The sequence below is a fragment of the Pan paniscus genome, chromosome 2 (assembly GCF_029289425.2).
Source record: "Pan paniscus chromosome 2, NHGRI_mPanPan1-v2.0_pri, whole genome shotgun sequence".
NCBI classification, from domain to species: Eukaryota; Metazoa; Chordata; class Mammalia; order Primates; family Hominidae; genus Pan; species Pan paniscus.
In genome coordinates, this window is record NC_085926.1 from 109914205 (window position 1) to 109927635 (window position 13431).

Here is a 13431-nt window from a genome sequence, read left to right on the forward strand (position 1 = left end):
TTGACTTTATTTATATTTTTTGGGCATATAGGAGTTTAAGATTTATTGGTACTCATAAGTACTATTTAGTCTTCTGGTTGTATGTTGGTTTAAAATTGTCATCCTTTTGAGGATTTGTTAAATGGAGTTTAAGGAAAAATCTTTTAAATTTTTTTTTCTTTTTCTTTTTGTACAGGACTTAGAACCCCAAAATCTTTTGTTATTACGTTTTTTTCACACAGGTTAAGAATTTTTTTCTACAACAATTTAGGTTTTAAGTTTCTCCAAAAATGATTTGAAGGAGCTTACAATGAAAGATATAAATTTTATTGGACTAAAATTAGAATAACAGAAATAGTAGATAGGAGGAAAAAGCAGATATGATATTCACAAGGTAGATTTACTTATTTAGGAGTAAGTAGGATTAATGTATTGATTTGCTTACTTGATGCTTACTATTAAGTTCAACTGTGAGATTCTTTAGTTAATCTTTTGTTATAAGAGAAGGACACTGACTCTTTAAGAGGAAGATATTGTCATGGTACTAAATTCTGGCAGTAATTTATCACATGGGCATTTTTCAGGGGAGTTTGTGTGTTTGTTTACCTACAGCAAGACTTTTACACTGAATGTTCCTAGTCAGAAATCATTATCTACCTAGTGAGTTTTTCCATGATACACATCAGGACTTCGGACTGTTGAATACATGTTGGACATCAATCCCTTCTTTTTTCTTTCTTTCTTTTTTTTTTTTGAGACAGAGTCTTGCTCTGTCACCCAGGCTGGAGTGCAGTGGTGCAATCTAGGCTCACTGCAACCTCTGCCTTCCGGGTTCAAGCGAATCTCCTGCCTCAGCCTCCCGAGTAGTGGTGACTACAGGCACACACCACCATGCCTGGCTAATTTTTGTATTTTTAGTAGAGATAAGGTTTCACCCTGTTGGCTAGGCCAGTCTCGAACTCCTGACCTCGGCCTGCCTCGGCCTCCCAAAGTGCTGGGATGACAAGGGTGCGCCACTGAGCCCTACCCATCCCTTCTTTTTGCTATAGTGACCATGTTTACCTTACTAATTCTCAATGGAGACTAATTCTGAACAGGACATCTGTTTCTGTGGGCAGAGAGTTGCAATGATTAGAAACCAGGATAGGGAAGAAAGTAGGGGCAGGGAGGAATCAAAAGTTGTTGTTCAGGCACAGTAAATGACCCATCACTTGAAAAGTTGAGCTGTTGTCATCAGCCATTGGGCTTCCTTAGAAACCCTTTGCTTCCTTTTGATCTTAAATCTTTTCACATATCTTCCTTTATGGAGATCTGCCAGTTTTTTGTTAAAAACATTAAGCTGTGTGCTGTCTCTAAAGACTATCTTTTGGGAGACAGGTTTCCTCCTGGAGAGGGCTATGACAAGAATGCTGTTGGTGCGTACACGAGCAGATCTTGGCAGATGTTTTTAATTGCTCAAGCGTGTAATTGTGGAATAGGAGGCCTCTGAAGCTTAGTGCAGCATCTATTGTTGCAAGAGAGGTAAGACTCTGCATCCTTTAGAGGCAGGAAACATCAAGGACACCCAGGTTACCATACAGCAGTGTAGAAAGAGTACAAGTGAGCAGAGCTGATGGATTCCAAGAAACACATTTTTTTACTTATTACTTTCTGAAGGTGGACATATATTACCTTGAGACAGCAGACAGAAAATTCTTTTTAAAACAACCTTCCTATTTGTTTTGCATGCTCTTTCTCTTCAATTAATTTCCACACTGGATTATTTGCCTAACAAAGTACAATGTTAATAATCGATTTAGGGATAAATGGAGAAGAGAGGAATGTGAAAAACACTGTAAGTTGACTTAACTATACAAAACAATCTTAATGATATTTAGAAAACCTGAGAGTTACCAGTCAAGAACTTGCTTTATGTAACACTTACAGATGCAGATGACTTTGGAAATATGCTAATTTTAGTTGGCCTTTGTGAACCACCTCCTGAGGTAAAAGTTGTCTGGAAAGTGGCTCATCTTCCTCCTTTTGAGTCCCTTGCACTCCTCTCTCCTTTGGCTGCAAAAGGGTTTTAAGAAGAAATCTGTGAAAAAGGGGCAAGCAGAAAGTGTCTTTTCCCCTATCATCTCTCCCCTTTCCTGTGTGGATCAAGTTTCCCCAAAGATAACATATTAGAGGATGCATATACACACGTAATGTGCTTATTAAAACATGTCACTGTTAGTAGATTCCTGTCCATTACTGGAAAAAAAAATTCCCAGAGAAATTAAAATGAAGGGCATATGTTTAAAATTACAATGTTCTCTGTCACTGTAAAACTTAAAGCTACTCAGTGGCTACCACACCTTGGCTTTCTATTCGTTTTCTTTATTTGGTTAATAAATGAGATTACATTGTCCTCACCCCATTCTATCATAAAGCGTTCGGTTTTAGAATGCTTCCTGGAGATTTTGCTTCTTATAAATAACTTAGAAAAAACCTACAAACATTTCCTAGATGGCATTTATTGCTATAAACAGACTCTTAAGTTGTTTATTATTAAATATATCTATTGTGATAAACTTTCTAAAAACTTTGAATTATGCAGATGATTCCCACTATTAACCATCTTTACCCCCTACTTGCTTATAAAGTTTAGAGTTTTGCAGATTGTTCTGTTGTTTTGTATTTTTCTTAATGCCTTGCTTCCACCTGTGAAAGAGATATTTTTAAGCCATTTTGGAAGTAGAAACCTAATATGTAATCTTGACCCAACAGGATACCGCCCTTGGTGAGGCTTTCCTGCTAGGATTACTCACAGTGATTCTGGAATGCCATTTCACTGTTACAGGCATTCCTCATAGCTTAAAACAGGCACCTTAGTATTAGGACAATGAGCTTTATTGTCTGTGATAAAAAGGTCAACAGTTGTTTTATTAGTTGATAAGATATTTCATGTAAGATGACAATTAAAGAGCTAAATGTCAAAGCTTGGAAGAGCTGCTTACCTTTGTCCTAACAAACCTGAGGTACTAAATGCTGAATCGTTGAATCACTTTAGAAAGCTACAAAGTAGAGTAAAGAATAAAGAATATAAATATGAATAAAGCATACAGAATATGACATGATGGATGGCTTCTTAAGTGTATTATCAGGATTGTCAAATAAATTTAGTGAACCTAGTAAAATATACTCAACTTAATGTGTTTTTTGGGGGGTTAATTTGAAGATTTTTTTTTAATAATTAGTGACAAATATTCAATAATTTACTCAACTGGGCTGCTGTTTTCAATTTTCATTTGTGAAACTGTATAATTATTGACTTGCTGATCCAAAAAAATTACTTCTTTTTCAAAAAGGGATAATTTAAATAAATAATACATTCATACTGTCATATAGTATATATAGAAAGATTGGTCTCTACCAGGTGATATCCAAGATAACTAACCAGAAATTCTAGAAAGAAGAAGCTATTTGTAATTCACTCCATTCTCTTCTTGAAGAATAAACAGTCACATTTTGACTGTGTGTGTGATCTACAATATTGCCTTCTTCCCTGGCCATCTGTCATAGCTCCATTCAGGAGTGTAACTATGCACTCTCTCACTTGTTTCTTGACTTTCTTATTTCTTGCCGATGAACCAGTTTTTCCATGAAATAATTTTATGAATGGTGGCCAGTGTCCTGTTTTAGGGAGTGTCTTAGATGCTATATAGCAAGAAGGTCTATAGGACAAAGAGAGGAAATAGTGCACTAACACAAAAGTGAAGCATCAATTAATTTAATACTGAGTGTGTAGTTTTAAATCATTTTATGGCTCCCCAAAGTGATGTGCCCTTGCTTTTCTAACTTGTGTTGAGAAGGAAATACATAAGCATGAATGCTCATTTGCAGGTAACCCTAGCAGCAAGACCCAACAGTATGCCTAGAGATTCAAGATGCTTTTGCAGGAGATGTCCTCACCTGGAAGATGGGAGAGAATATTGTGCTTATAATAACCATAGCATCATGCCCAAGAGATCCCGAGGAAGATGCCACAAGTCTTCTGTCAGTTCTAGTTCTCTGTTATGCTGAACTTTCTCTATAACCTTGGAGAAGTCATCTCAATCTCTACATACCACACCTTTCTTATCTGTGTAATCTCTTAGTTCTTTTAGCTTCAAAAGGATATGAATTGGTGAACTGAAGTTGGTTTGTCTCAACTCTCCTGAGAGCCTAACTGCCAAGGATGGCATCATGTGGGAAAAACACATCAGAGCTCCAAGCGTGCAATTGCAGGGATGCTTTTAAAATCTACATGGGCATGGAGACTGTGAAACCCTAGACCTGTGGATGGTTTACAAGTCAAGTTGGGAAATTCTAGAACTGAGGTGTGAATAATCCATTTCTGTATTGATTAATCGCAGACCCCAGAGGGTATAAGTGAAGAACAGAGATCTCAGGAGTTGGCTGCAATGGAAGAAACCCGGATAGTCATTCTGAACAACCTCGAGGAACTTAAGCAAAAAATCAAAGACATAAATGATCAGATGGATGAGTCTTTCAGAGAGGTAAACTTTTTACCCTCTTCCCTTTTTTCTTTCTTTCCTTTAGCTTAAAAATATTGCTACTTATTCAGGCATAGGCTTTGGAGGCCAGATACATAGACGTCAACACAAGCAAACATTTATTCAGTGGGTTCCCTGTGTAGAGTGAAAATACCCTTTTTCTACATTCCTTTTTTCTTTCTTTTTTTTTCCAACCAGATGAGATAAACATATTAAGCCCTCTTTAATGTACTTTATGAATCTCCAACCAACTTTGTTTAAACTAGTACGTGCTTTCTGACCTGACCTAACAGAGGATCTATCAGCTGAGGTGCTCTGTATTTAGATTTCAAGGTCAAATCCAGCAAATGTTTTCTGAACATGCTTTACTATGAGTTGGATATCACATTGGCACCATGATGAAATTCACACACGGATCAAAAATCGATCCAGGTTTCTAGAGGTTTGGAAACCAGGGGGAAGCAGAGAGAACACATATTGCATAACCACAATAGAAGACAGTGGCATTTTTATGTTACCCCCATGGCCTGAGAAGGGGCACGTAATTCTGCCTAGGGAAGATCTGTGTGTCTGTCCTTACGGATGATACCAATAGGCCCTTAAGTGGTTAGGGGACTGCTCACCTGTTGTCTTGCGTAGAGACGCTGGAAGCCCCTCCTGCTGGCATTGTGAGGAATGCAGAGCTCACATGCTGGGCTCGGGTAACTTTCTCTTCCCATGCTCTAGGGACAAAGAAAGAAAGACGTGGCTGCTCCCATGGTGGTTTGTGCTTGATCTTGAGCTGAAGCAAATAGGCAAAATATCCTTGAGAAGTGAGCAGAAGAGGGGTTATAGTAGAAAAGTTAAGTGATAAGATAGCTAGTTTTTTTAGGAATATATTCTAGGATCTCTAGCTTGCTTATATGGGAATCTTGCTTTCACATGGGCTCTCTGGAGTGTTCTCAGGCACCAGATCTGGCTGCTACAGTATTACTTTTGGAAATTTGTAGCTGTTGCAAATGTATCTCTAGGGTGGTCAGTTGAGAACATCCCCAAAGGTGAAACACTTCTGAGCTTTGGTTTGTGTCCTTAGTTGGATATGGAATGTGCTCTTTTGGATGGAGAACAGAAATCTGAAACAACTGAACTTATGAAGGAGAAGGAGATTTTGGATCATCTAAACCGGAAAATAGCTGAACTGGAAAAGAACATTGTTGGTGAAAAGACCAAGGTAAAAGAAAATTATATTTCAATGCAGTTTTTATGGGCAAAGTGGTAGTCCCAATTGATTGAATTTAAATGTTGAGTGGATTACTGTGGTTTTGGATTTGTGTGTCATGTTCCTGGAGGCAGTGGCACTAGAGAAAAATCCTAAGATCATACATTGTCAGAAACCAAGAACTGCCAGGTACTGGGCAGCTGATGCTGAGAGAGCAGAGTTCATATAATTTGTGAGCCAATATTCCTGGCAGCTTTATCCTACTTGAGATGAGCGAGTTGTTTGTTTGCTTTTTTTCATTGGCCTTTCTGCTTTTCTGATTCCATTGTGTTTTTTAAGTAATTTTTTTAGTATACTGAAGTTCTTTACCACTGCTGCCCTGTAGGGATGGCTTAAGCAAATTCAAATAGGGTTGCCTCATTTCTTTTATTTCTTTTCATTTTTCTGTTTATTAAACAGATGAATGAGAACCACTCATCTCACCTGCTTTGCCTTGCTATTGTTTTCAGTGCAAGTGCACTGCTTTTTGACAAATGTATTGGAGTTTCTAAAATTTTCTTCTTGGGGTAGTCCTCACACACTGCCAAGAGAAAGCTATCTGTGAAACACAGTTGACACTTATCTTGGAAAAGGTTCTGTGTATACATTTTGGATCACAACCTGAATGGTGGCTGATATCTATTAGGGAAAGTATGAAAAATCACTTGCAAATTTTAGAATTCAGGATGGTAGTTGGGTTTGTCTGTTTATGTGTTTTTTTCCTCTGGGAAATATACATTACTCTCCTCTCCCATTCTGAGTTAGTTAGAGCAGAACTAAAAATAAAATTCCAATAAAACTGAAAATAAAATTCCAATTTGAGAAAGAAAAAGCAAATAAGCTTTAACACATTCTTCCTTACTCAACATGTTCTCCACTAAGCTGAGAAAAAGAAAAAATTTTTAGTTTGAGTAAGTTCTAGTGGTAATATGTAGAAAGAATTTCTGCTGAACGTGACTTCCTTTTAGGCTCTTATTTGTTTAAGACCTATAAATAAGGGCATTTGATCTTGGTGCCAGAGAATGAGCTCAAAATGGTAGTCAGAAATAAAGTCAAATTAAATGCTACACATCAATTTCTTGGTTACCAGCATGTCAGAATTAAACCGCACAGGCTTTTCATATTAAATTTTATGTACGTTCATTCTGCCCCCAGACTTTTTTTTTTTTTTTCTGAAACGGAGTCTCACTCTGTCGCCCAGGCTGGAGTGCAGTGGCGCAATCTCGGCTCACTGCTAGCTCCGCCTCGCAGGTTCAGCCATTCTCCTGCCTCAGCCTCCCAAGTAGCTGGGACTACAGGCACCCGCCACCACCCCCGGCTAATTTTTTGTATTTTCAGTAGAGACGGAGTTTCACCATGTTAGCCAGGATGGTCTCGATCTCCTGACCTCGTGATCCGCCCACCTCAGCCTCCCAAAGTGCTGGGATTACAGGCGTGAGCCGCCGCGCCCAGCCCAAACTTTTAAGTAGTATTTGGGTAGTGGGTGTATTTTTCTTAAAAGGCCAAAATGAAGTCAAAGAGTTGACTGTCTAAGTCTGCAGTACTGAAGGATTCAGTTAATGGCTATGCTTTTCAAAGATTCTGCAAGAAGCCTTCATTGGAGGCATCAGATGTCTTGTGTTAATATTTTATTATCAAGTAAATATTAATTAAATTAAGTAATAGAGTAGTTTTATTGCTATTTATGTCGTATTGGAAAACTCGTGCAACATAGGAATTGGGTATCATGTTCCCTGTGAACCCTCCTGCCATCCTAATCCATGTAGTTATTTATTTTGTGTATCTCACATATGGCATGGCCTGCAAATTCTATTTGTGTATTTCTCATTAATATCAGATTCTACACAAAAGTGAAGCAAGTTGAGCCAATGTTAAATCTCACTTCCCAGGGAAGGTTATCTTATGTTTTCAAGGTGGAATTCTCAGGTGGAATTCTAGGAACACGGGCAGAAACAAGCAAGGAAGCTACCTCCATCCTTCCTAATATTGTTTTGATGGCTCGACAGAGGCTATGCACTGGAGAGGGGACTACAGGGGCTTGACGCATAGGACCAGCTCATACAGCTATGAGGGAATTAGTTGGTCTTAGAAGGTAGGATTATTGTCTGTCATTACACCATGTGAAAAATGGCAGAAACTGACTTGGGGTGAGGAACTCCAGAAGAGGATGTGGGAAGTGGAAACAAAGACTGGTCTAGATGATGTTACTACGTATTCTTGACAACTAAACTCAAATAGAGACTCAACACAGCTTGGCAAAAACATTATTATGTTTCTCAAATAAATTTATTCCACCATTTAATGACACAGCTATTTCATACACTCTGTTCATACTCCTGGCCCACTTTCATCCCTCTGGCTCAGAGATCATCTTACCACAGAGAAATTAGAAGCATCCCATCTTCTCACAATGAAGGCGGGGTTCCCTCCTTCCATCAAAGACCAGTCCCTTTGGATGTGCTCTGGGTGTCATCCTATCCCACCTTCTTGAGGTCTTCAGTCTTTCTGCACCCTCACCCCCTGGGGGCAGTTTCTCTCTCTTTACTGTCAGCATGCCAATATTATTATTTTAAAAATAAATTACTACTTTATTGATTAACAATAAGCTACTACCTTATCTCTCTTCTCTTCATCATAGCTAAACTTCTTAAACAATTTTCTGGGTATACTGTGTCTCCTTTTCTTCATTTTCCAATTAAACATTCTTCCCACTCCAGTTGGCTTAGACCTCTACTCCTCCATCAGATTCTCTGCTGTTAAGACTACTAAAGACCTCAGTGGTGCCCAGCCTGCTGGGTGCTTTTCAGTCCCCTCATGATCAGACTCCTGAGCAGCATTCAGTACAGGGGACAGCTCTTTTCTTGGTGCTTCTTCACTGTCTCCCTTTTGTTTGCCTCTGTGTACCACAATCTTCTGGTTTTCCATCTATTTCTCTTACCTCTTTCTCACTCTTTATCTCTCATCTGAACTCAGTTCTCTTGTACCCTCATGTCCTTCTATAGCTATGGCTTCAAATAACTTGTATATGCTGGTGACTATCATCGGGATTTCTCTAGTTCATAACCCTTCTTGGAATTCTGACTCATATCCTGTGCCTACCTGACATCCCCACTTGGATATTTCATGGGTATTTCCAATTGAACACACCCATAACTGAACTCTTGATCTTATCTTTTCCCTTGCCTTCCACCCTCCACCCTCCATCCTGCAGTTTTTCCAACCAGGAAATTGCATCTCTATTCACCTATATGTTCAACAGAAACCTGGGAATTGATCTTGACACATCTTTCCTTATCATCCCTACATTCAGTTGATTACCAGCTTATTTCTTGATTGCTTCAACATCTCTGCATCTCCACTAACAGCATTCTCTTCTCTATTATGAAAATCTCTTATTTATTCTACTTCCACTTGCTTTCCTTCAATCCATTCTCTTCACAGCAGCCAAAGTGATTAAAAAGAAGAAATTAGACCGTATTACTGTGGTTTGTATCACACTGTACTTGACTATGCATCCAAATTCCTTAGTGTGATCTGTCACCAGCCTTTCTGTCAGCAGCCTTTCTGTCACCACCCTCCCATTCTTCACAGCACTCTCAGAGTCACCTTCCTTTCTATCTTTCTATTTGTTAAAAGATTCATCCTCCCCCAACCCCAGTCCTTTGCAGATACTGTTTTCCCCTACCTGGAATTCCCTTCCTCATATTCCATGCCTCATTGGTTCTGTCTTTCAGGGCTCAAGATCAGTGTTAGTTTTTCAGAAAAGCCCTCCTAGACCTTTCCAGTTCAGGTTAGATTTTCCCTGTTGTTCTTTTTACAGATAAACATTTTATAATTTATGTTTGTTTTGAGCCTACTAGACATTTATATCCCACTCTAGCCTGTGAAATAGAGGAGGGCACTAGGGCACTGTGATCCACTGTTTATCCAGCCCGTAGCATGTGCCAGGATACTGCCCAGTGTGCTTACGAATATTGTTGTTGGATTTTCCTGCTAGTGGCTGGTCCAGGCTGGGCCTTAGCAAAACACTGAGCCAAACACCTGCCAAAGAGCTACGTGCAGCCAAGTTTCAGGACAGCTGGGCTGGGCTGCCCGTGTGCACATGCCAGGAGGCCTGTAGTCACACGGCCCATCATGCCAAAGCGTAAGACAGAAGGAGGAAGTGGCCTTTCCCCTTAGGGATCGTGTTTCCTTTTCCATACACCTGTTGCTGTGGTCAGATATAAACCATGGAATGAGAAAAGCAAAACCTGAAAAGATATCTATGTTGGGCAAGCTCCGATTCAGATGTTAATAGTACATCCTGTAAGCCTGGCTCTAGAATTTTGGAGACCAGGCCGGAGCCATAGGAAAAGGGTTTAATAATACCTCAGAATGCCTCCCCATTCAAATCTTTTGTTTTTTATTTTTTTGGGACAGAGTCTCTCTCTGTTGCCCAGGCTGGAGTGCAGTGGCTTAACATTGGCTCAGTGCAACCTCCTCTTCCCAGGTTCAAGTGATTCTCCTGCCTCAGCCTCCCGAGTAGTTGGGATTAAAGGCTCCCACCATGACACTCAGCTAATTTTTACATTTTTAGTAGAGACGGAGTTTCGTCATGTTGTCCAGGCTGGTCTCGAATGCCTGACCTCAGGTGATCTGCCCGCCTTGGCCTCCCAAAGTGCTGGGATTACAGGTGTGAGCCACCAAGCCCAGACATCAGCATTCAAATCTTGATATGAAATTACTGATGTTATTTTTTTGGCTCTGAAGATTGGTCTTTAGTATTACTTCTTTTAGCTGATTTAGGAATGCATTTTATTTTGCACATTTAGTGTAAGTTATCATGATTAGTATTTATTATATGTTACCATATAAAATATAAACCATAGGCATACTTCTATAGAAAACTTAAAATATAGTCAGTTTGTTCCACTGTGTATTTATTGAACATTTTTGCAGCAGTTTCCTGCACTGGCCTTTTATTACCCTTAGGGGTACCACTGTTACGAACATCAATAACCCTGTTTCCATCTGACCTTGAGATACATGCCACCTGCCGGTTGTGTTCTCGGATAGTAGCCACATCACAGATGGAGCCACTGTGAACATTCATAAAGCTTAAACAAGGATCTAACTCAGACATAAATCTGGAGGGTATATTTACTTGGTGAAGCAGTAAGCAAAGAGACCATCACATTTTCTTATAGCAAGTGAAAGAAGATTGGGACCTCTGGTCTAGCAAACTGTTTTCATTTAATGGGCCTGGTGACAGAGTAGGGAAACCGCTAGCACCATGAAGCCCAGCTTGGGCAAAGGCCTGACTGTGGAACTGGCTTCCTTCCCTTCTACTCCCCATCCCCGTTCCAAGGCAGAGCCTGATCTCAGGCAATGGCTAAGAAGATACGGATGTGTGCATCTGTTTGCGTAGGTTTTCTGTCTCTGTTTATTTCTAGCTATATTAAAAATTTGAAACTAAAAATATTTTTCAATTTCTTCTATTTCTGGATTATCTGTTTTATCTGTGCTTCTTTTTAGCGCACAAAAATCAAGTCAGTTGTACCAAAATTAAATAAAATGGTTAAGAAAATCTTCTGATTCAGTAGACGTGCTGAGGGGTCTTCCCATGACCCCGACGATAAACATATATCTCAAACTATCCTTTTGTTTAAGGACAAATATTGTGTGTCTTCACACAGATGCATTGTTATATTTTGTAGCCATCCTAGCCTGCACGCTTAAACACATGAAACACACGTAAAGTTTTGAACTGAAGCTTAAATCATTCTGTGCCATACAACATGTTCCCGAATGAAATCTTAAATTCTTTGACTTCCTAATGTTTCTACAGTAAGCATATATCATTGCATGTTAAATGGTTAAATCTTTTTTCCCACGATTTTCTGGCCAAAGTACCTGTTACTTCCTCCCCATCCTTCCTTTGGAGCCAGAGAAAGACAGTGAGCCTAGCCCAGAATTCTTCAGCGAAGTGTTAATACCTCTTGAGTGCAGAACAGGTGCCAAGTCACAGTCAGTGTGCAGCAGGGACCCAGCCCTTCCCGTGCCTCTTTCTTACATTTCAAAGTTGGCTCCCTGGTCAGAGGAAGTGGAACTGTATAATGGGATTTGGGGATTAAATCAATAGGATTCCAGATTGAGGCTATTTTTTTCTCGTAGTTGTTTGATTACATAAGTCCTGAGTTTCTGACTTTCTAGTTTTTTTTTCTACGCTAAACATTCATCAATTGTGTAATTAAAATGTCAAAGCCAAAGGAAAAAAATCTAAGAAAGAAAGAATTATAGGATGTTCCTCTTCAGAGGCAGAGAATGGTTGGTTACTCAACAATCATTATTTGTTGACACAGGTCTATAATCTTTCCTCTGCAGTTCCAAAATCTGAAAAGTTTCATGGGGAAAAAAAGTAATTTTGTAAGGTTGAATATTCATAAATGTAGCTACAGAAATAGTAACATGTTTTATTAGAGGGTACTGCTCCAAATCTCACTGGAAATGTCATATAATATACGCTATATAATCTGTGTTACCTCTATGAAATTCAGAATATTCCGATATCCAAAATACTTCCTGACTTATATAGTATCATGGACGTATGCATATGTCCAGACTCATCAAAAGGAATGCTTAAACATGGGCCATGTTTTTGCCTATGAATTCTACTTCAACAAAGCTGTTAAAAGAAAAACGAATTTCACATAAATGATTATGGGCCTAAAATAGTTGCCTAATCTATGAACCTATAAGGATGCCTGCCTCCCAAACAAAGCCACAGGGTTTAGGAACAGGAAGGAAAGGGATTTTTAGGATATATAGATAGGACTTTGAATGGACCTCCCTTAAAAATGACGACTGGCCAGGCGTGGAGACTCACACCTGTAATCCCAGCACTTTGAGAGGCTGAGGCAAGAGGATCACTTGAGCTCAGGAGTTCAAGACCAGTGTAGGTAACACAGTGAGACCTCATCTCTGTCAAATAAATAAATAAATAAACAAATAAATAAATGAAGACTTAGAGACTATAAATTTTAACATATCACTGCGTCAATTCCAAACCTGACCGCATATCTAATGAAATGTGGCCCGCGTGCCTAGAGTGCTGGGTTCTGTGCTGAACAGTTTGGAAATTACAAAAGTGGATTTTAATTTTTAGGAAAATCTTTATCATGCTAACAGGGTTGTCAGAACTAGCAAACAGAAATACAAGAACCTCAGGTACATTTGCATTTCAGACAAACAGAATCATTTTGTATTGTAATTATGTCCCATGCAATAATTGGGACATACTTAACATTAAAGTCATTTGTTGTTCATCTGAAATTCAGTTTAGCTGAATGTCTTCTGTTTTATCTGGCAGCCCTACAGGTTAATAAATTCGTAACCCTGAACCATCTGTTTATCAAGTATTGCACACTTAAATATGGCAAAATGATTTTTTAATTGGTGTCCTAGAATATTCTGTGTAGTATTGAAACTCCAGAGAGTTAGCAAATTAAATTTGCTTATTCCTTCAGTAATACAACTTAGAAGAGAGACAATTTATGTTATTGTCTTTTAACCATGAGATCTAGCAGAATAAGTAGTCTTTTGACAAGCCTTGCGTTTTTAAGATCATTCAAGATTATTGGCAACTCGTGTGCAAGTTCAAATTCTTTAGTGTAAACTTTTAACAATCCTGATCATTTGTATGGTTAGACGATAAAT

The 13431-nt window shown here is 38.9% G+C and overlaps 1 protein-coding gene across 5 annotated transcripts in view; it reads left to right on the plus strand.

The window, feature by feature from the left end:
• Positions 1-13431, plus strand: part of PHLDB2 (pleckstrin homology like domain family B member 2) — a 131510-nt gene that overhangs the window by 69858 nt on the left and 48221 nt on the right. For all 5 annotated transcript variants that reach the window (XM_063602890.1, XM_055110270.3, XM_034957072.4 and 2 more), the window contains exons 4-5: positions 4359-4502; positions 5572-5709. In XM_063602890.1, coding sequence (XP_063458960.1) covers positions 4359-4502; positions 5572-5709 — 282 coding nt within the window. The remainder of the gene's footprint in view (positions 1-4358; positions 4503-5571; positions 5710-13431) is intronic.